At 39.2% G+C, this 27,699-nt stretch overlaps 1 protein-coding gene across 4 annotated transcripts in view; it reads right to left on the bottom strand.

The window, feature by feature from the left end:
* Positions 1 to 343: 343 nt before the first annotated feature.
* Positions 344 to 27,699, bottom strand: part of FAM135B (family with sequence similarity 135 member B) — a 200,128-nt gene continuing 172,772 nt past the window's right edge. For 2 of the 4 annotated variants that reach the window (XM_032695726.1, XM_032695751.1), the window contains 12 exons: positions 26,620 to 26,669; positions 22,630 to 22,785; positions 20,452 to 20,525; positions 16,548 to 16,702; positions 13,432 to 15,481; positions 11,477 to 11,643; positions 10,211 to 10,302; positions 7,945 to 8,042; positions 7,493 to 7,644; positions 6,607 to 6,717; positions 3,873 to 3,986; positions 344 to 2,532 (listed from right to left, as the gene is read on the bottom strand). In XM_032695726.1, coding sequence (XP_032551617.1) covers positions 2,327 to 2,532; positions 3,873 to 3,986; positions 6,607 to 6,717; positions 7,493 to 7,644; positions 7,945 to 8,042; positions 10,211 to 10,302; positions 11,477 to 11,643; positions 13,432 to 15,481; positions 16,548 to 16,702; positions 20,452 to 20,525; positions 22,630 to 22,785; positions 26,620 to 26,669 — 3,425 coding nt within the window. In that variant the 3' untranslated portion in view covers positions 344 to 2,326. The remainder of the gene's footprint in view (positions 2,533 to 3,872; positions 3,987 to 6,606; positions 6,718 to 7,492; positions 7,645 to 7,944; positions 8,043 to 10,210; positions 10,303 to 11,476; positions 11,644 to 13,431; positions 15,482 to 16,547; positions 16,703 to 20,451; positions 20,526 to 22,629; positions 22,786 to 26,619; positions 26,670 to 27,699) is intronic. The other 2 variants (XM_032695743.1, XM_032695734.1) reach the window with 2 other exon arrangements.

Raw genomic sequence — 27,699 nt, 5'->3', positions numbered from 1 at the left:
GTATGTAGGTGTAAACTAACCTCCTTCTAAACATTTTTTCCAAATTTTCTGGTGGCAGACTCCTGAACATTTTCTACAAGTGGACAAGACCCTCATACAGAACACTGAAGCTTGCTGATGGTTCAAGATTGCTTTTCTTTCTTGTTTTTTCACATAAAATCCATGTCCTGGCTCAAGAACACTGCACAGTATAACAGCTCAACCTCCATATCCCATAATATTAAAATTCTCTAGACAATTCACCGCGGAAGAAGTAAGCTGTGATATGTCAGTGTAGGTGGCATTAGACAGCTGAGGCTGAAAAGTGAGAAGGAATTTCCAAACAAGAAGTGAAACAAAGTTCTTAATTCCTGACATAATTTATTTGTTAATGGGCTAAAATCGACTTTTCAATTGTCAATTTATAAAAAGAAAAAGAAATAAAAAAAGAGAAAATACTATTTATCTATTTAATTATAATACTGAGGTGATATTTCATGTTTAAAAAACTTGTTGAGAGTGAATTACACCATGGAACTCTTTCTGTATAATTTCTGCCCCTTTGAGGGTACGAGATTTTTATATGTAATATATCTTCTTATTTTCAGTTGATCTTAATCTCACTCTTTGGTATATTCCTTCTTCCTCTTTCCTTATTAAGGAGAAGAATGTCTACCTTATCAAACCAGCCTTGTTCTTTATTGGCGTTTGCCAGCCTGCTAACAACTCTTTTCTTGAACTGATTTTGTGTAAGTTTTTCACATTTTTTCTTTTGAGAAAAAATAGTTTTATTTTTTGCATGTACAAATGTTTCCCTGTGATTGTGAGGTTTTTTGTTTGCATTTTTTATTCTCTTATTTCAGAAATCTCCACTATCTTGATCTTAATTTACTGATGAGAGCCTTGACACCTAAAACCATCTTTGTAATTTTTTTTACAGTCTTTGTTACAAGATATAGACACCTGTTTATTTATGTTTCTAAACAAACCATATCTGCATTAAAAAATAGCCTACCTTTCAAACAAAAATAATTGTGAAGAATTATTCACTTTCTCTTTTTTTGAAAAAACTGCTGTGACATTGAAAATTTATCAAAATGTTATGAAAATGTACAGAAAGTTATTGAAATTTGCCACTTTAAATCTGATAATTTTTTGATAAATATTTTAATGAAAATTTTATGAAAAAAAATAAAAAGTGAGAAAAATGTTCTTTTCCAAACTCTTAAAAACAACTTGGATATCTGTGTATGAATAAATTTTTAAATGTTTGAACCACCTGAAACCGTATAATAATTAGGACTATACAGCACTGCAAAGGAGCATTAACAAAACATTCATAGGATATTGCAGAGGAACTTAAGGAGACATTCTTTTTCCACAATCCTTACTATTCTACATCTCCAGCCTTTTTTTTTTAAGTGTTTGGGTTTTTTTAAGGGTATTTTAAATTTCAAATCAGAGTAATTAATTAAAAAATAAATAAATAAAATTGTCGGGGTAAATGTACTTGCAAAGGTAAAAGTAAAAATTGTGCCTCTAAGGTTATAACAACCACAATAAATGTAAACAGAAGAAATGTGAACAGATGCCACTGATATTTTACAAGTAATCCAGTAGACTCCTCTTGGTTTGGCAGCTTCTTATTTGAATAAAATTCTTGCCAAGTTAAAGTTGAGGTTTCTTTTTAAAGACAAATACCAATATTTCTTCATTTTATGTAAAATATTTCACTCCTTTCCCTTATTTGAATGTAGAATTTGTGTATGTTACAATTTATGTATGTTACAAATTATAACCAGTAATGGAGTCATCCAAATATTTTCTTGCAACAAACAGAAATACTGAAACTTTCATAAATGGTTTTCAGATTTCTCAGCTCATCACAAAGGAGGTTTTAACCTGAGTTCACATACACTTGTTTCCTCTTGTGTTAACTATCCCAAAAGTGCTACAAATGTATAGCTTTGTTAATACATAAATAAGCATTAAATCAAGGACAGACAAATTCCTGGTTTAATATTCAGGAGAAACAGGAATTATATTGGTCCAAACACATTTGGAGAATTAGCCTGCTTATTCTGATTCTGTAGTCCAGAAGTGGCTCATGTCTTTATGTGGACAAAGAACATAGAAACCGAAGAGGAATATTTATTTCTTCCAAAAGCACCAATACTTGGAAGCTTGAATGCCTTAAAGCCATAGCACTTTATTCTCTGAAAGAGAAATGGAAATGGAAAGTTTGAAAGTCCCACCTGATCTCATTTCTAACACTGCACTCCTTTGGCTAAGGGATTCTTCTCTGTTCTGTGAAAAGGTTGGCCTCTGCTACCCCGTACTTCAGGCACTATTTGAAGTAGTTGAGTCCTGCCACAAGGAAAAACTTCTCCAGGAAAAGTTCAGAGTCCAGCACGGCAATGTGGGCAGCCCGGCCTATCAACGTGTTGGCCGTGTTCGGCAGGGCATGGAACACGTTGTGTCGGATCAAAGTGCAGTCCTTTGCCCCAATCAAAGGCTGGAGCAGGTTGTTAATCATCTCTGCATAAACAGGACCTGAAAAAGAGTTTAGATGTCACACCTACATGCCACGGACCCCAGATACTCTCTTTCCTTCCAGTATCATTTAATTACAGTCCCAGTGAGAAGGAAAATGGAAGCAAGGCCAAAATGCAGGAGCTAGAAGGCCGGTTCAAAGATTTGCCAGGTGCCAGGGTGTTGTTAATCTAGTGGAGGCACTGGCCATGTGGAGTGATCTGCTCAAGCTGCGAGTATGATGAGGGGGAAAATCCTGGGCAATCAGTCACATTTCCTCTGCCATTGAAGAAAATGCTCTTGTTCCTTTCAGGGGAGTGCGGTTGGACTCCGAGTACCTGTGGATTTGAATGTGAAAGGGTCTGGCAGGACACAGTGGTCCATTGAGTTTCTCTGCAGAATCTGATGCAGGAAGGATGTCATGCAGATATTTGGGGAGTTTATGGGGCAAAAACTATGACTCAAGAGACATGTACTGATAAATGATCTACACCGAATGCAGATCTGGCTCCTACTAGGTCAAGTACCTCCCTGAGAAACAAGAACTACATGAGAGTTAAAGGATGACCTTTTTGTTCATATCAGAGGTAGGATAGAAAGAGCTGGCATTTAGGCAAGAGGTGTGAAGGCAACCATGCTGATTAGTGGGCCTGGGTGTCTCCTGTTTCTAAGGAGTACCTTAATTTCTAGGTAATCACATATATGAAACAGGGATGAAATTACACTGAGCCTTATTGCTGGAAGTGGTATCAACTGAAGCCACAAAACATTTAATAAATGAGGCAGACTGTTAATAACAAAGGCAGTACCTGGGACAACACATGGCCTGAGCTCACAGGAGAGCCTCTGAGTGGCATTGAGTCCTGATATGCTTTACAGATTTTATTACAAACCAACACAATTTTAGATCTGTCCCTTAAATTATCTGGCAATCACTCAAATACTCTTGGAAAGAAAGGGAAAATCCCCTGACTCTGGTTATGCTGAGAGAGATTTCATTATGTGTAACAAAGGTGAGATAATATAAGTAAATCAGTAGACTACAGAAAAACATTATCAAGAGGTAGTTCTATTATCATCACTTTAAAGAAAAAAAATTAGAGAGAAGAGGAAGAAGCAGTAAGAAACCTCTGATTATGACCTGATTGAATGTTTTTTTTCATCAGGCAAAGAGCTTCTTGAAAAGCTTCTTTTATTGATTTCAGTAATTTCCTGTGGGAAGAGAACACTTTCTTCCTTATCAAATAAACATTTGAGTTTTCATCATGCTGATGAAAAACCCTTCTAATGCAATGACCTCAGCTGCACAAATCTCCAATTCCTCAATAACTTTGTGAATATAGAAAAGATCTTAAACATACCTGTGTGTCTGTCCTTAAGTGCATTTTTGCACATTTCTATTCTTGCTGAATGGAAGGGTACATATCTGTCTTGGGGTGAGGCCACTAACACAACATTTTTAAAGTACTGAAGACCTGTGGCAAACATATTAAATACATTAATCACAGTGAAGTGCAGCGATGAAAAATACGCACAGTGTCAGCATGACTACTTCATATACAAAGGCTTCTGAAAACCTACAGTGTAAAATACATGATAATAATTAAAACACCCAACACAAACTTAGAAAGATTCCTAACAGCTTAAACACATTTCTGCTGCTTCTGAGACATATTCATTACTTATCAACAACCAAAAAGGTTAACTGTATGCTAACAAAAAAAAACTGTGAAAAAAAAAATCTGATTAAAATCTTAATTTTGCAAATATTTATACCTCTAATGAGGAATAAATTTTAAAATAACACAGTGAATTAGCACAGTTCTCAAACATAATAGAGAGAGGGAGGAGAAAAGGAGTCAGCTTCACTGCTGTGATGTCATACTGCTACACCACTGGTGAGGGAGCCTTGGGATCCATCCAATCCCTGCATTCAGCAGTCCCTTGATAAATGTACACTGCTGGTACATCGACTGGAAACTAGAATCCTCCCTCTTCCCTAGAGGTAATAGGGCCATTGATGAGTTGTGGAAACAGGCTCCTGCTGTTTGCCCTGTCTGTGGTGTCTTGAGCCCTCCATCCCCACATTTAACAGAAAAGTAAGAAAACGGATACCAGTGATCTGGGATATTAGTCCAGAGAGTACCCTGAACACAGAACAACTATGGGTTTGTCCTTCATCCTTCCCTCCCATCTTGTGTGAAAGAGGTAAGGAAGACTGAACTTTCCATCGTGGACATTCAATTCCAATAAAAAAGTGTCCTTTTCAGCTCTGGAGATGCCTCTCTTTACTGGTAGCATCCAGAACCAAGGCCTGGTTGGATGGGGCTGATCTAGTGGAAGGTGTCCCTGCTTATGGCAGGGGGGTTGGAATGAGATGACCTTTAAGGTCCATTCCAACCCAAACCATCCTATATTTCTATGATTCTGTGACTGTGATTTCTAGATTTTCACAGAAAAGCTAACCATCATCACCACCACAAAAAAAAGTCCTGCTGCCTGCCTTTCCAAAACCTGGCTGAAGCGGTTTTTCTTCTTGTGTAATCAAACCGAGTTTACAACTTAATTCTGAAGTAAAAAGTAGGAGAAGCAACAGTACGTGTTACCATATCTAAAAACCTGTGTGAAGAGGTTGAATACGGAAGAATATTTTGTTGGCTTTTGTTTGATTTTTTTTTTTTTTTAAGACAAGCATGAGGAACATTTTTTAAAGAGATTGAAAAGTAGCAGGGACTTCAACTTTAACAAGAAGGTCAGAAATCGCTGGAGGTTTAAAGTGTCATCTGGGAATGCAGGCACAATACTGCTTCTGGCATTTCTTCCTCTGTAGGTTGTCCCAACCACTTCTGGGAGCAGGGTGCTCAAGTAGGGGCATCTCTATATTGACTCAGTATGCCAACTCATATGTTCACATATGGAACTATCCGCTTCTTCAGACATTTTGCATAAGCATGTACTTGGATGATTCTGACTTTACAGGCAACTCTCTCCACATTTAAATTTCTGCTTTCTGCATTTTTTATTTTCTGCCTTAATTTATATTGTGTTACATCTCCAGTCTACCAAACTAACAAAAACCAAATCACTTTGACTCACAACACATAATTAGAAATTCTTTTTCTTGGGAGGTTACAATCTAAGCTTCCTGTGTAGACCCAATTTATTTTAACTCAACAGTAGTGAAGCAGACATCAACTGTACTCCATGGAAATGAGAGCCAAGGAATCAAAGGGAAAATTCAAATAACACCAATATACATCATCTTCCTGTCACTAATTATGCTATGTAGTGTGTTCATAAAATTAAGAAACAAGTCTATGTTGGTCATACTAAGAATTAAGATGTTATACTCATATTAGCATAGCCTTTGTTTCCTATTAGCAGTGTAACAAAGTAAGAGAAACAAATTAAACATCAAGTAGAGACCTTGTGACTACATACTTGGCACCAGTTTGCTCAAACGCAATATGAAAAATAACTCTTAAAAGAAAACATTTACTTGAGTAGAAGGATCATGCTTGCTTTCTTTTCTTAAGAAAAGCCTGATTTATTTCATTTATTCATGACAGACCAAAGAAGGGGTAAAAAGATTCTTTATTCAGACACCATTTTTCCAGTGTGAAGCCATACATCTCTCTTTAGTACAGAAGTGTCAAAATAGACATGAATAAAATTTGCTCTTCATCTCACAGAGTCATATTTCCCAGAGACAGGAGATGTTAAACTAACAAAAAATAATAAGAAAGGAAAAATGGTTTTCATCTAGTAGCATAAATTAAGCAGTGGTGGCCTGTCAAGAATGATGTTTCTTGCTTGCAGAATATAACTTAGGCGCATGTTTACTGCAGCACAAAGATCTTGTTTGATGTTAACAGTTTGGAAAATATATTCTCTGATAATCAGTACAGAAAAAAATGTACAAATAAAATAGATATTAGATTTTAGAAAGAGCCACCCTTCCTGAAAACAAGAGTGTTCAAAGAAAGATCACTAACAAAATGGAGATTTCCTTTACTACCTGGAGAAAATGCCAATCTAGTACAACCCATTGGAATAGCCCTTGGTATTTCCAGAGGCACATCAAGCCCTACTCACCCGTTTTTTGGCTGAGCTGATAGAGGAAACACTTGCGCAGATCCGCGTTGTCCCTGAAGGTCAATTGCAAAAGAGACCCTGACTTTTTCAACTTCTGCATGAGCCACAGACCTGGAATGAAAATTGGTGTATATTTTTATCCTGTCTGTTACTTATCAAGCAAGGTAATCAAAGACATGTGCCTACAGTAAGGATAGCACCATAATTCAGAAGTCTTTTTTACTCTTGCATTCTTAATCAAAAGGGAAAAGAAGTCTAAGGGTCTCACAAGATAGACTTAACAGTTTTAAACCAAAAGAGGATAGATTTAGACTAGATATAAGGAACGAATTCTTTACCATGAGGGGTGTAGACACTGGAGCAGGTTGTCCAGAGAGGTGGGAGATGTCCTCTCTGGAAACAATCCAGGTCAGGTTGGATGGGGCTCTAAAGAAACTGATCTTGTTGAAGATGTTGCTGCTCACTGTTACAGAGTTGGAATTAGATAATCTTTAAGGTCCCTTCCAACCCAAATTATTCTATGATTCTATGATTATCCATGTCATGGTAGCAGAAACACTCAGGGAGACTGAACTTTCCATCACGGACATTAGATTCTGATGAAAAAGTGTCTTTTTCAGAGAAGTGGAAGACTAAGTGGAAGCAGGGTCACCTCTCACTGCTACACAACCTTGGGTTTTCCAGGAAGCACTGTGATGGACCTTGTAGTAGATATTGAAAGCCACTCTCATTGCAGTTTTTTCTTTGTGGGCTTGAAGTCTTCAGAAAATATTTTCCACAACTGCAATGCACGTCATGCTACGATTTATTGCTGACTCCCTGTGTTGCCCTCTCACGCATTCTGCCATGGACCACAGGCAGTCACAGCTATCCCACCAGCTCTTACCTGTACTAACCAAAGTGCTGTTGTTGTAAAGGGTTCCCAGGTGAGGACCAGAGAGGGACAGGAAGGTGTGTAACTTGTTGAGGTAATAGCGAAACCTGGGCCGAGTCAGTACAGATCGAATTATGACGTTACCAAGGGAATGTCCAATAAAACTGTTGGGAAAAAAAGAATTACACTAACACAAAAGCCATCTGTATTTTCTTTAAATTAAACACACTGATGGCACAAATTACTCTTGTGGGGGACTCTTTTACTTAGTTATCAGTTAGTCCTTTAGCTATCGTTTCATGTTTTTTTAGTCTACAAAATACTCTTTTATCTATAACAATGTAAAAATTAGTCTCACTGATTCGATGGCTTGTAGTACAGAGCACTTTCGGAAAAGCTAATTTCACTGGGTGTTGCTCATGTAATTCAAAAAGTTACAGACTATTAACTACTATAGGGCTTACCTTATTCGGGATATGGAGAGGTTGTACAACTGGATATGCTGAATAATTTCATCCAATAATCGGTCAGTCATTGTATCAAAATCAGCAAAAGTATCAGTCTGATGAGAAATAAAATGAGTTAGTGAATTAAAATATACGCACTAATTGCAGGTAGATGTTTTTCAAAGCAAAATGCAAGTAGAAATGTAATAACCTGTAATAATGTGCAAATTTTCTTTATACATGCTCAAGGAGGAAAAAGGGCGATTTTTCTCAGTCTCCAGGTCCTCTAAAAATTCAAGTTCTCTTTTCAAAGAGATTTTTGAGTGACTCCACAATACTAAGTATGATGCTAAAGCAGCCTGACTTGACATCGGTGATGACTGCTAATGCTCAGCTGTTCTAGATATCAGACTGTGCACATGGAAGAACAGCTTTTGCCATTTGGGATTCAATAGATTACAGCGATAAAACAGTTTACAGCATTATACGCTGACATGAGAGTTATGCTGATGATCAGGATGTCATCACGAAATTATTTGGCCATCTTAATCAAATGCTGTGTGTTTGTTATTCAACAACCAGTAGAAAGAGAATGAGTTTAGAGAAGTGAACAATTTGTTGCTTGCAACAGTACTGCCAGTTGTGAGACAATAAAACAAATAATATATTGTCTAGTCTATACAATTACAGGCAGATCTTACTCAGAACTGTGCCATTTGGCAATTCAACAGGGCTCTAAATCAAATTCGTAACTAATGAGATGCCACGAAAACAATCATCAAGTGTTGGAACAGCTATTCAGTAAAACATATCAGTAATTAATGCTTTTGAAACATATCATTAATTAATGCTTTTGTGACACAACTCATCTTGCTAATTGCAGCCCTTGCAAAGGAAAACATGAGCATATTCACTTTGCAAGAGACTTAAAATAAATGTTCTCATAAACTACAAACAGTCCACTAACCTTCTGCCTGTTTGTTTTGTTTACATTGATAATTAATGATTTCCTTCTAGGTTCATTATCCCAAACCATTCGGGTTGTTTAAAACTGGAAGAATATCAGCCTGAATGTTAATCATAAACAAAGTGCATCAAGCTTCATATTTCACCTGGTCATACCTCCATCCTTTACTATCATTTCAGCCTGACTGAGCTTTTCAAATGCATCACAAATGAATGCCTAAAAGAAGTGATTTGCATTTTCCTCTGTAAGGCAAAACAGCTAAATGACTGATTTCTTGGGTCATTTTCAGTGTGGTTCTCAAAGAAAGGAAAAAACAGTGATGGAATGCTTTGCAGCATCAAAATAGTCATCAAACCACCCACGTTCTATTTCCAGTGCCATGAGAATTTCCCCACCTTCACAGACTATAAGACCTTTAAAATAGTTCCCACTATGGGCTCTGGATAATGTTAAATATAGATGCTGTATGATTTTTCATTCTCTGAAAACATTCTCTTCTCTGAGGAAAGGTTTTGATGGAAGTATGAAGTGGTCTCACTTATTTCACCTTGCTTATATTCACTGTACAGGTCTGCTGCTGACAGGGATGTGAGCTGGAAGGTGGTAAGTTCACAGACTGACACCAACCAGCCACTTCAAAAAATAAAAGCTGTTGAACAAAGAAGGTTGGAAAGTTTTGACTCACGTTTATCAGCGGCTTATAAATCAGAATAATGTTTTTGACTGGGCATTGGAAATCTTTATCTTGAGCATAAAGTTAGGCCTTTGTGCCATAAATATGTGTTCGCTGCAGAGCAAAGCACAGGATTCATTTCTGTTTCTCTGCCTAGACCAGTAATCAATTTTTCTGGAAGACATTTCTTTATCATTCAAGGAAATAAATCTCACAAACCTTGCAACAGGAGAAACAATGGCTGATGCAGCACAGGGAGCTGACAACACCTGCTGGATATTCCATATTCTCCAGAGAATTTACCATAACTAGACTTGCTGTTTTTCATCTGCGCAGTGTTGCAGAGGCACCAGGCTGCCAAGTTTGCAAACTGACAGGATAAATCCATTTTCTTCCTCTAAAGCCTATTACTAGCCCTATTACTGCTAATGTCATTGCATTTGACTTTAATGCCAGAAATATTTTCCAATAGGTTTGAACACCCTACCAAATTAGAGAGTAAGAGGACCAGGCCTTTGCACTAAATGCTAAATAAAATTCCCTGAATTTACAAGTGCTTTTGCTTCATTCAGCTGCTGAAAAGGCTTTTGTTTAAGGCCTTGTGTCAGTAATCTAAAGGAAGCCAGAAATTAGTTCTGCACTACCTGATTTCTTTCAGACATTAGGAAGTCCAGTTTTCCACCAGGAAGTCCCAGTTCTATAAAAGTCTTTACCAGGCGCAGATCTGCACTGTTACCTGGGAAGAAAAGGTACTTTACAAGATGCAATTCAACAGAAAACTAACGAGTATAGAGTCAATCTAACACAACAACCATGACACCAGGGAGCTCTTGTTACGTGCTGATAAGAAGGTTACCACACCATGCATTGAAACAGTGGGAGAGCAAGAACACTCACATCCTGCCCCAGATGGGCTGGACCTCGCTTGCTGCTGTGGGGAAAAAGGGGCAAAGATCAGGTGCAGAATAACTCTGCCCTCTATTTGCTGAATGGCAAAGGTAGGACACAGAGACAACAAGCTGAGGACTGTCCTTCCATCTTCACAGATGGTGAGGACCCCAGGGACACCTCGGCACATGTGCTGGGTTATAGGGCTGTCCCTTCAGATGAAGATTAGCCCACCTCTGTGTATTCACTATTAGAGATGGTGCTGAAATATCATTAGGCTCCTAATATTTGAACAGATGCCTCATTCTATACTAGGAAATTAGAAAGTTTTCCAAAATATTTTGTTGGAAAAGTAGGTATGGCCACCTCACGAGGAGGACATTCCTACCACTGAGATATTCAATGGCAAACAGCCAGTGTTTGTTTTCCATTTTTTTGAGATTTCAGTCTCTACCCCTCCTTCTCTTCTCAAGGTTAAAATCTAGGTTTTTCCCATTAATACCAAGAATTCAACAAAAGAAAGTTCACATTTAACATAACTGTTTTCTGCTCAGAAAGCACACATGTAAAAAAATTCCAAGATCTGCTTCTTCTGCAGTGAATAATGATTTTTATTCTCCCATTTTCTAACACCAGCCACTCACTTTCCTATAACACTGTTTTGGGGAGTTAAATATTTTTTTCCTCCTGCTGACATACTGCAAAACAACAAAGTATCTGTGGAAAGACAAAAGAAGTTACTGTAATGAACTTCTACTGTACACAAGAGGACTGATATGCTTTGGTGTAAAATTCTGTTTAACCATAAGCAAACAAAAGTTGCAGCACCTCATTTCTTAGCCCAAATATTTCATATTCTTTTGGGTCCTTTACTACAATGGACCAAATAGCATAATAAGGAATAAATACTAAGCTAAGAGAAATACTTAGACTCTCCGTTCTTTCATACTTGCTGAACATCTGTCCTTTTTTTTTAATTTACACCAAAATGACTTACAAAGAGTAATTCCTCCTGGCCTTACCATCCAACCCATGGACACACACAACCAGGTGAATTCCATCTTCTAAATTTTCTTCCTCTTCCTCTGGTGGAAAATACGGGATATCAGAAGCTAGTACAGATAAGTCACTGTACAGAAATCCTTCAATCTTCATTTCTTTTTTAAATTTTTCTTTGGCCTGATAAAAACTGGAGAATACATTAATTAATCACAATAGAACTGGGTGTTCAACAACAAGCCTTCAAACTAGAAATGAGAAGGCTTGTATTTGCAAGAAGTTATGTTTGCGGTTTTCAAGTAGAGACCTGGATACTCTTCTTTGTCTGTTAGGACTGAGAGAGATCAGGATCCAGGGAAGAAAGTCTGTTTCTGAGTAACTTGGTTAAATACAGGGAATAGCTAAAGTGCGTTAGCACCTCACACATGCCAGAAGAATGAAAGAGTAGGGTAAAAATAATTTTCTGGTAGCTTGTAACAATTAGACTAAGATACAGAATTAGCAATTTTACATCTTAACAATATCACTGGCCTTATAGGTAATGGAATACAAAATGTGTCATTTTGCTACCATCAGATCCATTTATAGTCAGGTAGAAGGTGTTCTCCTCCTTCCTCAGACTAGAGTTAAAAGATGCAATTCATATGGTAGATATTGTTGGTTTGGTTTGGTTTTGGGTTCTTTTAAAAACATTTGGTAGCATTTAGAGGAAGAGTAACTCAGTGCTCAAAGAATTAAACTAATCCCTTTCCTAATAATGGTCTAAAATGTGACACCTGAATTCACCCTGAAGCATTCCACTGGTTGAAGATGACAAACTCTTCGGTGGGCTTTTGACTTAGCAAAACTTATCCAGAGTTTTTAGGAATTAATAGACACAAGGTAAGTGTAGAATTAGGGAGAAAACTGGGATGAATCAAATTAGGAGACATAAAACTTCAAAGCTTGGGGACAGCTTAAGGCCACTTGATATAATTATAGAATCATTAAGGTTAGAAAAGACCTCTAAGATCAATGAGTCCAGTAGTGAGCATTTACTTACATCAAGCCAACTAAATTTTAAGGGATATGAGAATGAAAAAAATAGCTTTTGGGTGATGGACGTGGAGGCCTTGGATTCACGTGCATGAACACATGCTTAAATGTTCTGTTTCACAAATAAGAAACAAATTTTGTGCTTAAATTAAGCAGGACTTACAACATCGTGTATAAAACAAACCTCAAAATGCTTTCAAAAGAAAAAAAAAAACCCTTGCCTTTCAAAGGAATGCACATGCAGACAGTCAACATTTTGGAGGACTGAATGGGTTGACAAATTCCAATGTTACTGTTGGCACTCAACACAGCAGAGACAGCAAAATATAATGGAAGTGTACATGTGGTAGCATGCCAGTCTGTTCAGTGGGCCCTGGGACATCAAAGTCATGGTGTGGCACTTCTGCATTGGGTAATGAAGCCAGAAGTAATAATAATTCCTCTTCTCCAGATATCCATGGTTCCCATTGTCCTCTTTTTACAGTTTGAGAAGTTGAAACTGAGACCTACCAACCAATCTGTGCGCCCATTTCAGAGTTAAGCTAATGAGTGCAATTACTGAAGCAGAAGAGAAAAATAATCTATTGTAGATCTATAGTGTACTGACTGTCTGGGGTTGATATCAGGTATAGGTAGCCTTGATTTCATGAAGGAGGGTCAGATCTTAAAGATTATTTAGACACCAAAATCCCACTGCTTTTCATGAGAATTTAGGACCTGTTGTCTATGACAATCTTGGTCTCTCTGTGTTTTCATCCTTCCTGTCTATTTAGATAATTCATTCTATACAAACTATTTGTCTATTTGGATTCTTTATACTGAAATTCCTCAGGTAACTGTCTCAAGTGCAAGATTGCTGTGTGCCTAGTGTACTAGGGTCCTGAACTTTGCCAGGGTCTCTTGGCATTACAGCTACATTAGTGAAGTAATAAGATATTCTTACTTCAGCATCCTTTCGTTCGTCTCTTCATCCACCTCATCAGAATTAGAAGAGACAACTCCGAAGGAGCCCAGGGGCTGGCGCGTGATAGGGATCACAGCCTGCTTTGCAGAGAAGCCAACCATGGCGGGGGTCTCTTTGAGCACGGAAGAGAAGGGAAGACACGTGGCTGTGCAAGAGACTGACAGGTTAACCACATCAGCAGCCTTTCTGCTTTCCAGGGCTACTCCCTCCGTCACTGCCAAAGGAAACCCGGTGCCGTTCGCTACAAGTTTATGCTCTTGGCTGTTGGGTTCCTGAGGATGTTCAGCCTGGTAGGACCCTGCTGCAGGGTCTGCTGGGGCAGGTGAGTCATTGAGCTCTATTTCTTGTAACACCTGCATTTCTGCACACACTGCTGGGCTCTCATCAGCAAGAGAGCTGCCATACTCTCCTTGCAGTGAGCCGAATTCAGTGGAGGTCTCTGACGGAGCTGTAATGGGATAGCACAAATCTGGTACCACCCTTACACTTTGAGAGAAACTCTCCTCTCCTGAAATTCTGCTATTGCAGAAGCCCTGTTGTATTTTTAAACTGTCCAGCTTAAGTTTATCCTTTGGATCCTCAATGAATGTATCGAACTTATCTATATTTTGGTCCAAGTAATTACAAGCCCTTGGTGTTTTTAAGCTGCACTCACCATTGCTCTCCAGTGACTGGCTCTCAGAGACATTATCCTGGAGCTGCTTTGGACAAAGGGGTGGTCTTGCATTTTCCAAACTACGGCAAGTCTCTGGAAAACCTTTCTCCTCCTCTCCTTGTAACTCAGTGTTACTACTACTGTGTTTGAGGGGGAGTTTGGGATGTTGTCTTGGCTCTATTTGTCCACTTTCAGTGGTGATTTGACGCTCAGAAGAGTCAATGATTAATTTGCCATCTTCACCCTCTGTTTCCATGCAGCTTTTTGGGTTTTGGTCTCCCGAGGTTGCCTCACCGTGTTTGGATATATCCACCTCCTCCGTGGGCTCTTCTGGGCTACTGATCTGAGGAGCTGAGACAGATTTTGTCAGTTTGGTGAGCTCCACTTCCCGCTCCTCTTCCTCAAAAGGCAAAGAGCTGATGGATGTGAGCGATGCTTGGATCCCACTGGGCAAGCTGGTGTTGCTTTCGGTGTGCCCACCCTCCAGGGAGTTTCGGTGGATGGCGTGCCTCCGGACCAAGGGGTGCAGGATCTCTCGATCACTGGGCAGCTCCAGCGCCCGACTCCGAGCGTCAGACCACGCCACTGAGCTTGGTTCACTTTCAATGCCTGAATCAGATATTATAGAGGAAGATCTTTTAATGACCCCTGTCATGAGGGTAAACTCCTCGCTCTCCTCACCTCGTTGCTCCTTTGTGAGCAATTTCGCTTCAAAGCAGTGTGAGGGCAAAGGTTTCAAAACAGGGAGATGAGCCTTGGTGTCAGGATCTTCTGGTTTTTCAAGACTGGTCAAATCATTCAGTGCAAGTTCAGATGAAGTGAAATTATTCTCAGGATGACCAGATTCATCTATTTCATGTATTTCAGTCCTGTCTTCTGAGCCATCAGTTCCACATGCTCCACACTCATACTGACCACTGACAATTAACACAGGCTCACTTTTGTGAGAGTCCTTATTGCTAGGTTTTGTGTCTCCACAAGTAACATCTGCCCCAAGTCTATTATCTTTTAATAAAACTTCCTTGGGTGTTTCAAAGTCTCCTGACATGTGTTCTGTATTGCCTGACTCTGAGTCAGAAACAGTTTCCCTTCTTGAAACAAAAATATTTTCAGATTTCCTTTGGCCTTCTTTGTTTGCTGTACATACCTGAGATGTGGAGTGCTGGTTTAAACCCTCAGCAGCACCTTCAGTACTGCTGTATAAGCATGAGGGATTCCTGTTTATCCTGTCATGTATTAGTGGAATACCTTTACCAAAGTCTCCTTTCATTACTACAGTGACATCATTTGATGCACAGTCTTCATTTTCATTTATTACATCCATTTGAGTATTTGCAGGAACCTCGAAATCTGAGAAAACTTCCAAATTCTGATCTGAAAGAAAAAAAAGAAAAAAAAAAGATAGCAGTAGTACCTGTAAGAACACAATAAATTACACCAAAGTCATATGGGACTTTTAAAAGGGATTTTAAGACCTAAAAAAATATGCTATATATATTTATATTATGTAAATTATACATACATTACAGGCACATTATAATGCACATGTCAGAGTGCATTTAACTAGAATTGTACTCACTGAACAGTTATTATTAGGCCAAAGAAGACATTATCAATAAAATACACTTTCCTCAGTACAACTGTACATAAACTCTTAATTTTTAAAGCACAGCTAAGTGAAATAAAGCTGATACTTCTTTGTATTCCTGTTGTCATTTGACACCGTTCACAGTATAGCTTTTACTTTAGAAGCAGTTTAATACTCATTTTAACAGTTTAAATACCTATAATGAGCATCGTCAAAATTTAGGCAGTAGAATAACTGTGGAAGAGTGGAAATTTTGTACCACAGGTTATGTTCATTAGACTATGGTCACCTATAATATTAATTCATATTGCTTCCTTGCTAATCTTAATGGTTGAGTTAAAAGAAAAAAATACTAAAGTCTGAGGTTTTACTAAAAAAATCACATAGCTAAATAGCTTCTTAATTAAAAATTTTGATTTGGATAATCAAGGGTAAAATATTTCTTGCAAGGCAGTGCTGCCTTTCAGGAAAGTGTTGGGCTTCACAATGAAATTGTGGGTTTTTTGTTCTGAGATTTCTTACCACTAGATGTCACAGTGGGGATAACAGTCATAGTGTTTTTCCTTTAAATTTGTACTATAACAAAAGTCCAAACAATGTAGTTTTCTTTCTAGATTTTGCCTCCAGCTCTTTTAACAAAACAACTTACTTTGAAGATGAAAAATATGAAGGAAATACTCTAGCTTTCTGTTATGGAAAACAGAGGAATTCAGCTGAATTACTTAGGGAGTCACACTCTTTTCCAAGCTCACCAGTACAAGGGATGTGAGATGACTTATCTTGGGCTGGAACAGCAAAACTCCCTCAGTTCAAGCTGTCCCAGGAAGCTGCACCTTGTGGTGTTTCACTCACCTTTGCAAGGCCTATCCATGTACCTGTCTTCAAAGATAACTGGGAGAGTGTTCCAGTCCCCGTCGATGTCGAGGCATTCTGCCGGCAGCGGGGGCATGCTGGTGAAATACTCCGAGTTACGAATTTCTGTAGAAATCTGTGCGTGGCTTTGGATCCTGGCAGTAAAGTACAAAACAAATTGAGGGTTTGAGTAGTTACTGTGCTGTCCCTCCATCACTCCTGCAAGCCCCAATATGAAGGCAGAGGACAGAGTCAATGTCCTTAAAAGGAGAGGGAAGATGCGTGATAGGAGATACCCAGCATTCCTAGGACAATTTGATCTCTCAGTAAGAAATAGCTGCAACTTGCACAATCCCTTATTGAAGACCTCAGCATTTTTAAAACTATTCCAGCTGACACTGCCACAGGCTCCTGTTAGCTGCCATAAACCATTGCTGTCCTCCCAGGGGTCACAGTTGCTGGCTGGGACTGGATCACTCAGTTGGTTTCCCAGTCAGGAAACAAGGTCTGTCACTCTGGCTAAAGTCAGGGTTTCAAAACCCAGATGCAGGAAGCAATAATCGGAAATTTGGTTGAGCAGTATAGGGAGGAAAAAAGCCAAGGAGGTGCATGGCAGGTCCTCTGTCTCACTTGTACCAGACCTCAGAGCACTGTGGCATCTCACACACATGCACATCTGGAAGAGCTAAGATGTCACTGTCTGTTGGCAGAGCTAGAGTTATAGAATCATAGAATGATTTGGGTTGGAAGGGACCTTAAAGATCAACCAGTTCCAACCCCATGGACATGGACACCTTCCGCTAGATCAGGTTGCTCAGGTTGACCTTAAACAAGTCCAGAGACAGGGTATCCTGAACTTCTCTGAACAACTTATTTCAGTGCCTCACCACCTTCACACTAAAAAATTTCCTCCTCCTATCTCTTCTAAACCTACTCTCTTTCAGTTGGAAGCCTCTCCCCCTTGTCCTATTCCTACATGCCCTTGTAAAAAGTCCCTCTTCAATTTTCTTGTAGGTCCCTGTCTGTTTCTATCATTTGGGCCACACAAAATGCTACCAGGTTCTCATCAGTTAAAAATGGAATGGGAATGTGTGTTCAGCTATAGTAAATACAATAATTTTTAGTCCTGATGAGCTTTCTTATTTAAACATCTGTCTCAAAAAAAATGGGAATGCATCAAATATAAAGAAGAAGGCAACAAACTTTTCATAGATGGTCAGCTGAAAGTAAGTCTGCCCAGATCCCATGGGACAACACAGTGGCAATACTTCAGATTAACATTGGCAAAAGGCAGGTTATCATGTGGTAGTTAAATGTAAAAACGCACTTTACACATTATGAACCAAAACTCAAACAGCGGGTGTGGAATTCATGCCAGAATGGAAGATTCCTATGTCCAGACACAAATAATTCATTCAGAGCAGCATATCAACTCCAACTTCAGATCATAATTATTGCTGTCTATCATTTTTTCTTACTTCTAGACAGGCTATTTTTTCCTCAGAGATAAACAAGTCATTGGTCGCTAAAACATGACTCAGACAGGAGCCTCAAACAGCCAACTGATCAGTCTTGCTGGCAGTAACACCTGGGTGTTTGGAGTTAACTCTTAGCATCATAATAACTTTATCACTGACATGTTAATTAATAGAATCATAGAATGGTTTGGGTTGGAAGGGACCTTAAAGATCATCTAGTTCCAACCCCCTGCCACTGTCAGGAACACCAGACCAGGCTGCTCAGAGCCCCATCCAGCCTTGAACACTTCCAGGGATGAGGCATCCACAACTTCTGGCCTTGAACACTTCCAGGGATGAGGCATCCACAACTTCTCTAGTAACCTGTTCCAGTGCCTCAACACCCTCACAGGGAAGAATTTCTTCCTAATATCTAATTTGAAATGACTGTCCTTCATCTTAAAGCCATTACCCTGTCTGATTATTACATGCCCTTGTGAAAAAGATGAATAATTGTTATTAAAAGGAGTGAAGAAAAACATTTTTGTCTGTAAATCGAGGGAGGATATACCACCTGACAGAGGCCTCCACACTGGGCCATACCCAGCATATTGGAAATGATGTGTCCTTTTCAGTCTAACCAGTCAAATGCTATCAGACACATAGGTGTATGGCCTCACACAAACTCACAACGGTATAGGAGACAAAAAACAGCTCTTGTGTAGTAAGAAGGAAGAAAGAATGAGGGACTAAACTGTTATTGCTTGAGATGGTTGTACAGGACCTGGCACACTGAGTACCGATCTCAGCTGGAGACTCTGTGAGTCCAATTGATACTCGCTACTGCCACCCACAACATTAATAATACTCTGACAGTTAAGACTGTTTTTCCATCTCTATCGTCTAGCAAATTCAAAAAGAAAACATGACTCTGCCACGAGGCCTGTATAGACTGAATTTGCTACACAGACCAATTTTTAATTTTTTTAACTATTTTACTTTTTTTTACTCAGTCTCCTTGATAATCATTAAGAAAAACACTATGTTTATATGCAGGAAATAGGCTAGTTCTGTGGCTGCCTGGAGAAATAAAAACACTTCATGCAATTAGGCTTCCTCCTGTGCAGGGTTATGTTTGTTTGAATGGGGCCATGAGTGTCTGTGCCTTCACCCCAGGATCTTGACATGAGGGTTTTCCTTGTACACAGCTCACTAAAATCCTGATGTGGGAGAACCAAGTGAAGCAGCTGGGCACCTGCAGCCCTGGTGCTGCTCTAACTTGGTAGAACAAGGTAGCCTGGTACCACTCACCCACTAATGAAGTCATGGCCCTTGCCATCAACACTGAATCAGCCTTAATGTCCCCAGTGACAGCTGTGAGAAAGCAATTTTCTTCTTTGCACTGGGTCAGAAGCAAATGGTTCACTTAAGCCTCATAATCATGACAGGATCTGATGTCATGGCCTTTAAACCCCCTCTGAAAGATGGGTTTGCACACTGGCAGTGCTATGATCCCCCCATGGTGACAGGCTGTTTCAGCAGACAAATAGTCTGGACATTCCTCATTACTCGGAAATTCAAATCTGAGCATCTTTCTTTGAACTTTGACTTCAAGGGTCAGGTTCTGAGTATTGCCCATGTGCTCCACTTGGGATCATTGGCTAAAACTAAAGGCAAAATTTGCCCAGGTGCAGGTTTAAAACTGGCTCCACGTGCTACCCTATTTAGTTGCAAGCAAGAAGTGTCCAGAAGAGGGAAATACGTACATTGCCAATGTTTTAGGGTATATTTTTATGAACGCAGCCCAGTTCAACATTTGTTTTCTTTGTCTGTTTTATATAGTTGGTTCTTGGTCAATTCATTAACAGCCCTGAATTCATATCACACCCGTGTTTTCTCCTCTTAATATAGTGGTATTCCCCATTCCTGCCCTCCACTGCTGCATCTACTGAACATCCACCGCTTTGCATTGGCTGTTTAATGTTCCTGTCCATATTTAAATATCCTTTCTGCTATAGAAAATAGGGCTGGACTAAACATTAAAAGAAATCCATGACTGTCTACCCCAAAAATGTATATTAGGGATCATAGAGAGAAAATTTGTAAATTTTAAGATTTGTTTCTTCCCAGTAGTTCCCATTAAACTACCTGTGCTGGATCTGGTGCATTTGGTTCAGGAATTTAATTGAAGAAAGGGATATATATATATATATGTGTGTGTGTGTGTGAAGCTTGACATTAATTCTTGCTGGGTCCCGATCAGAGTCACTTGCTTTTGAAACTCATTTCAATGGTTTTACAGTATGGTGCTAAAACAGAGCCAGTGACTTCTCTCAAACCAAACTCCTCCATATCCAGCAGAAAAAGACCTCTGTCTTGACTGTGAAATGTTTTAAAGTAAATTTTCAATCATTCTAGTGACAGGGGAGGGTTAATGGGTTACTCACAGGCCTTCCTGGAATGTGAGCACAGCAGGTTTCTGGTGCTCAGTGTAGAAGAAGGCTTCTGAGAATCTCCTCACCTGAGAGGGAGAGACACACCAGTTAAACAAAAGATCTACTGAAAGGTACCAAGTACCACAAGTCTGATAATAGCAGTGACTGTCAGGATCGGATTCCTCAGTGTGGTAGCACCATTCTGTTGACAGAAAAAAGACAAAGAGTTCAATTCTGCTTCACTTTCCCAATCTGGCACAGAACAGCTGGTGCTGTTGCATATTTTGCTGTGAGGTAAGAAGTGTCCTTTGACAACAAATCAAAATTTGGTTATCTACATCTTCTACTACTTTTCTAAAAGCTGTGAAATTTATCATTTCCCCTAATATTCTTAAAGTGGGGAAGATTTCTTCCTTTCCAAATTATACAGCATTAGTGGAGCAACTAACTAAATTAGAACAATTGATTGTCTCTTCTATGGGAATATTCACAGTGACTCACAGTGACTTTCAAACCACCAAGACAGCAAAGGAAGTCATACATATCAGTCCAGAGGAGAACAAGCCCTATCATTGCAGAAGCACACCTGCCTATGTCATGATACAAAATGAGAGCTCTTCAAACCCCTTCATGGGCATTAGATCAGTTCAGTGCTGGATAATCAATTACGAAAGAGCCATGGATCTGAAGTGGCTGGCAGAGCACAGAGTGTGAAATAAGCTGTAAAAAACTCAGTACTGTCATCTGCCCTGGAATAAGCTTTGAGTTTAAATGAATCAAGCATAATATGCAATCAAATGTACTGAGCTGTTAAACTGCAGCCCATACATTCTTAATAGTAATTGTAAAAGTGACCTCTGTTACAGTGACAGAAAATGGCAGAGAAAAGCATATGTCACAGCATCTCAGCATCTCCCTAAACCCCAGCTGTGCTTTAACAGATGGTTTTTCTGAAAAAAAGGACTAGTATCCCTTAAAAAAACCTGTATCTTAATAGTAGGAATTTTCATCTGGGGCTCTCAAACTGTTTTCCAGAGGTAGAAAAGTATAATTACACACAGTTTATATTGGAAGAAACAATTTATGTGGAGCATACAAGGGTATGTAATTTGACAAAAGGCCAAGCAGGCAGTAGGCATCAGTCGAGGTTGGAAGAAACCACAGGCTGGGATTCACCTTGCTGGAGCTGGGAGTATACAGAGTTGAGTCCTTTGGCTGAAAGACACCCAGGTCCTCTCAAAGTCAAGGGAGACCTAGTCAGACTAACCAGGGGAGTCTCAGTATAAGGTACTCATTCACCTCTTCCTGAATTTTATGCCACACTTTTGCAAGCTCAGCCATGCTCCTGGAGAGAAACTGGAGGTTTGTTCTGGTCACTCTGGAGAGTCAGCAGACCTCCAGTGACTTTGACAGGAGCAAAAATATATGCTGAGATGTCAATACTTCATTATATGCTCCTAAAGCTAAGCAAGGTGAATCCCACCCTTTTCTCTAATGATTAGATCAGGCTGAGTTCAGCTCAGGGGATGTGCTGAACTGATGTCTGGTCAATAACCAAGAACGTCCTAATGGAGGACAAAGCACTTGCTGAACTAATCAGACAAGCAGATCTGACAACATTAACTCAAATCACAAGTGCTTTTGTGCCTTCTTTAATACTAAGTACAAGAAGCAATTTCAACATCAGCAATATTAGTATTTTGTTGTGTGCATCTCACTGGAAGAAAGGCAAATAGCTATATATAAAAATATATATGTGACAAAGAGAAGAGAACAAATTTATATTCCTCGTGGCAGTTTTGTGAAAGTAGTTGAGATAAAAATCATATTTTTGGTTATTTGTCACTTTAATGTTTGTGACTTCTAAAACAAATGTTTATGATTTATGGATATCTGACAAGTACAGGTGATATCTACCTCTTCCCACCCACCTCGTTTTCTATGTCTGATGCTGATGCTTGAAGTGCACTCATTTTAAACAGAATCCTAGGTCACACAAAGGCAACAGCATTCATTCCAGAAATTGAAATCTGTAATTTCAAATCCTGGGCTTCACCTCTTCACCTCTTGTCCTGCTTACCCCGTTTCACAAAAATACTCATAAAGGCAGAATTGTATTGGAAATATACATTTAAATAAAGCATTAATGCCTGTTAGGTGATGACCATTACTGAACTTGCTCAACATTACCCTTAGCATGTGATGTTCCTGAGTCAGATAAGCTGTGACTTCTGGATGGAGCGTTGCCACCTCTAGGAACTGGTTCCACAGGGCCAGGAGGTGAGAACAAAGCCAGGCAAGGTCCTTGCTTATCTGTTCTGCTATCTTTTCTGGATTGCTCAGCAGCTGGAGGAAAGAAAGGAAATTCTGACATCAAGACAGTGCTATGAAAAAGAATCAGTTCCTATGTCGGATTAAGTCCTTCTAAGAACAACAGCAATAACAAAAATTCCTCTTGATTTCGAAGTAGTATTATTAAAGCTACCACTTTGAGTTATTTTACTCCAAATAAATCTGGTGACACTTTTTCTTTTACTCTTTAAAAGCCATATATTTTAGTGCAAAGGTTCTTAGTTACTCAGTTGGAGAGCAAGAAGTGAGAACAGACTCAGTCTTTGCAGACACTTTACTCGATGTAGTAACCAGGGAAAAAAAAAAATCAAAGAATGTGGGTTCCAAATTATCCACCAGATGGTGCTGGATGCTCTGAAATACTAAACCATGGCCCGCTTCTGCTAGCAAAAGGAGCCCTCTCAGCCATGTCACATTAGGATACCAGACGGGCAACTGGGGAGGAAATGAACAACAAACCCAAACCACTGTGTCCTCAACACATGATGAAAACAGGCATCTCAAGAGTCTACTGTTGCTTCTCTCTCACACTAACACATGCTGGGACCCTGAGTGCCCTCCAGCTCTGGGTTGCAATTCTGTGCTAAAGCTTTGCAGTGAGAAAGCTCGTGCTGGCAGCAAAGTCTCTACACATCAGGCTTTCTGTTTCACAATTTTATAGAATCACAGAGTCATAGAATGGGTTTGGTTAAAGATCATCTCCTTCCAACCCTCCTGCTGAGTGCAGGGACACCTTCCACTAGACCAGGTTGCTCAGAGCCTCAGCAAACCTGGCCTTGAACATTTCCAGGGATGAGGCATCCAGAACTTCTCTGGGCAACTTGTGCTAGTGTCTCACCACTCTCACAGTAAAGAATTTCTACCTAATGTCTAATCTAAACCTGCCCTCTGTCAGTTTAATGTCATATCCCCTTGTCCTATCACTACATACCACTGTAAAAAGTTCCTCTCCAGCTCTTTTGCAACCCTTTTAGTTACTGGAAGGTGCTAAAAGGTCTCCCGGGAGTTTTCTCTTCTCTAGGCTCAAAAACCCCAACTCTCTCAACTTGTGTTTATAATTGTTAATGTAAGGAGAGACAGAAATTGCATTTTATCTCCATGTTTTGGCACAGAGAGAGCAGATCTGAGCCTTCATCTATTCCCAGGGTCCCTACATGTTTCCATGAAACCATTAATAACACCAGAAATACTCCAGAAATAATACCAAATATCACAATCAGCTCTTCACCAGGTCTTTCTTGCAGTTAGAACTGCAATCCAGCTGAAAGCCTGCTTATTTTTCACATTTTATTATACAGATAGTTTTCAGATTTATGACACTGAAAACTAAGCCACGAAAAAACAAATTGTCTGTGTGTTAGAAAAGCAGAGAAAAATTGTGTGTTGATAACACAGATGTTGTCACTATGTTTATATTGTCTGGATGCTATTCTGTTTTAAAAACTAGTCCAAAATGGCACAAGCTCATTCCGGTACCAGAAAAATCAGGGAGATACTGGGAAACAAAACATTCTGTCCAAAGGTTTCCATTTGTAGAGTCAGGGAACTACTTTATTTATGGCACCCAATTTTATATGCTGCGATTCAGTGTTAATTTTTAATTTTTTAAGCCACTTTCTTACATCATAAACTGAAATCTCAGTCTTCAAGGAAGATACATTATTAATGCAAGTCATTTTAGAAATAGTTTTGTGATGGCTATTTCTCAAGTTTATTGGTTCTTAAACTTTTGAATGTATCAGAGAGGAAGGAAGGAAGAAAGGAAGGAAGGAAGGAAGGAAGGAAAGAAAGAAGGAAGGAAGGAAAAGACAATGCCTGTTTCTACTGCACTGCTACACACAGGTTAAATCCCAGGGACTCAGTTTCTCAGACTAAAATCCAGCAATTAAAAAGATCACCAGCTGTGAATTACTCCATCCACACACCTGCTACCAGTCTGTGCCCTGTGCTGCACCCTTCAAAACCCACACTGGTGGACACTGTTTTTAACAATGCTGTCACACAAAACAAATTAACAGGGCTTTTTGAGGAGTTATTTTTCCTTGTTTGTTTATAAATCAATCACACAATTGAAAAACTATTTCCCTTCCACTTTCTCCTGCATTGAGTATCTGCTGTGCTCTTGAGTTGAATACAAAGTCATGGCAGGTTAAACTCACTTTTTTTTCTTCTTCCCTTTTTTTTTTTATTTTTTTTATTTAATTTTAAAAATTGACCTGCCTCTGGTAACACAGTGGTAATGGGAGACTAACCCCACAGGCCTCTCTCTGTATGGGTTCTAATAGCTTTTTCTTCCTTTATAAATGACTGTTTTTCTTATGTTCTGCTGAAAAAAAAAAAATGGTTTCGGTTCACATATCCCTAGAGGCAAAATACTGGGAGAGCTTTGCAATACTAATCTGTACAGCACAGAGGTACATGCACTGACACTGCAGTGATGGTCAGGGTCGCACCTATGTCCTACCAATATTGTGCAAGGTCTCAACCTCTGTATCAAGTCCCTGCATACTCACTGTCTTTATAATCAAATAGATACATAGAAAGTTGTCATCCTATGATTCTAAGGCAAAACATTTTCCAGCATACAGGAAAACCTATAGAACCGGCTGTTCTGGCTGTTTTGTTCCCCTATCTGTTGCCACACTGTCCTCATCAGATTTCAAGCACCAGTCAAAGCAGACTGGTTTTATTAATATTGCCATGCAAAACAAGTCAATAAGATTTCAGGAAGAAGAATTGCACAGGAAGTAGAAAATACAGAGAAATTAATGATGCCATTTTCTGATGTATGCCAAGCCAAATTGGACTTTCACAGACTCATAGAAAATCAGTCCAGAGGAGACTCTAGATTGTGTTGTCTGTCCTATACTCTCACAGCTTCTAAATCTAGTAAAGTTGAGCCCAATAACTTATGTTTTTCTAATTCAATTTTATATGAAATGAGATTTCTTGAAAAGTATCCAAGTTAGGATTTAAAACTAATAAATTTTTAATTTCAAACAGTTTTTAAGGCATGGGTGACAAACATTACCCCACATTTTGTAACAGGAGTGTAAATGGACTTCCTGTTAGGTTTTCACTCATCTTCCTCCTTTGTTATCAAATTCAGTTCCCTGGGAAAGTGGTGGAGTTATCAAAACTGGAATTGTTCAAAAAATTAGTAGATGTGGCAATCTGTGATATTGTTTACTGGGCATGGTGATATTTGGTCAGAGGTTGAACTTGATGATCTTGGAGGTCTTTCCTAACCTTAATGATTCTATGGTTCTATGATAAATTAAATCTATTAAATGTCTGATTCTAAAACACTTTTTCCAGTGATCAGCTGGTGCTTGCATTCCTCCCTGTCACCCTTGATGACTTGTCTATGTCTCACTTGAAATAAACTTGGCAGAAAGCAAGTTCAAGAGAGTAGTTCAGTCACTTCTGTGCCAAAATAACTTTTTTCCTCCCATGAGCCTTCTTGCACTTTTAGGTATTTTTATTTGAAAAGATATGGTTGTACAACCTGCCAAAGCATCTTTTCTCCTGTCAGCAGAAAAGCTGTAATTGCAACCTACCCCAAATAATTTTTTTCTTCATACTGATACTCAAGGCTAGGCTCACTGAAGGATGTTAGAGTAATCCAGCTGGTGACTTGTTAAAAGTGACAGGAACACCTTGTACGTGACTAATCAAAATGATGTGAAATAATTGGTGGAAGAGAAACAAACTTTCTAATGGTACCAAACTCCTTTTCTCCCAGCTCTGATATGGGAGTGGCCTGTCTCAGTGCACTTGAAAAATGGACCTGAAAAACCTATGGGTAGATTCTGCTGAAGAAAATACCTGCAGTTCCATACAAAGCTGGGACAACGTCTCTTCCACAGATAGTTCCTCTGGGGAAAAAACACAAAGAAAGAGATCAGGTTTGAGAACAGCAGACATGAAATGTTAATGCTCTGGTGTTTATTCATATGAGAAATTGGTCAATTGTCACTTGCCTGACAAGCAAGTTCCTGTTTGGACGTGGGCTCTTCACAACCCACCTTGTACTGATGCAGGTGCAACTTCTGCTCATGAAACCTAGACCACTAGACCAGTAGAAGTTGTTGTTGTGAAGACAAAGACAACAGAATTTGGCTTTTTCGGTTTTTCGTTGCCTACTCTCTCTTTTGCTAGGAGTTTTCTTATTAGCCTTTGGTATTTATGACCAACTGCAGAACTGAATGCAAAGTCTGAGCAAACGACATGCAAGAAGTGGTGGTTCCTGACATGTTACAGAGGACTGTGTAGCGATACCAGATGCCTGAGTAGTAAAAGATTGGGCATCTCTGCACTGCCTTGGGAAGTTTGAAGCACTTCATTACTACAGCAAGGAGCAGTGTTTTGATGCAGTCCTGAGAGAATCCAGCACAGGGACACTCCACTTTAAATTCACCATGGACTATAAGGCAAAGGAGGACATCAATCAACTTTGTAACTTTGGCAGCTTGATTTTGCAATGCGGAACTTTCTAATAGTATCCGTGAAAAAACAAAGCAGGAACAAGGCAGAACAACTAACAAGCCAATCCCCTGCCCAGTCCCCAAATGACTCTTTTCAAATAGTACTAATAAATGGGAAAGGACAGGCCAAGATCAGAGCACCTTGAAAAGACCTAATCTTAGCTGGTAAAATTTGGGAAATAATTGTTACCATTTTTAATGTCTAAACTAAGATATTATTTTTTTAATATACTACTCAGGGAGCTAGGAAAAAAATAATTAAGGAAGTGTATAGAGATTAATAATCTTGGATTTGTCTTAAACTTCTGTAGAAACCTATGATGAGATTATTCTGACCAATACAGCAGTTACAGCTGAGTCATTTACATTTTTCCCCTAGTCAGTGGATAAATATAGCAATTACAAGGTGCATTTCATGCCA

The sequence above is a fragment of the Chiroxiphia lanceolata genome, chromosome 1 (assembly GCF_009829145.1).
Source record: "Chiroxiphia lanceolata isolate bChiLan1 chromosome 1, bChiLan1.pri, whole genome shotgun sequence".
NCBI lineage: Eukaryota > Metazoa > Chordata > Aves > Passeriformes > Pipridae > Chiroxiphia > Chiroxiphia lanceolata.
The sequence above is the reverse complement of the archived record's forward strand: the minus strand, read 5'-3'. Positions and strand labels throughout refer to the sequence as shown.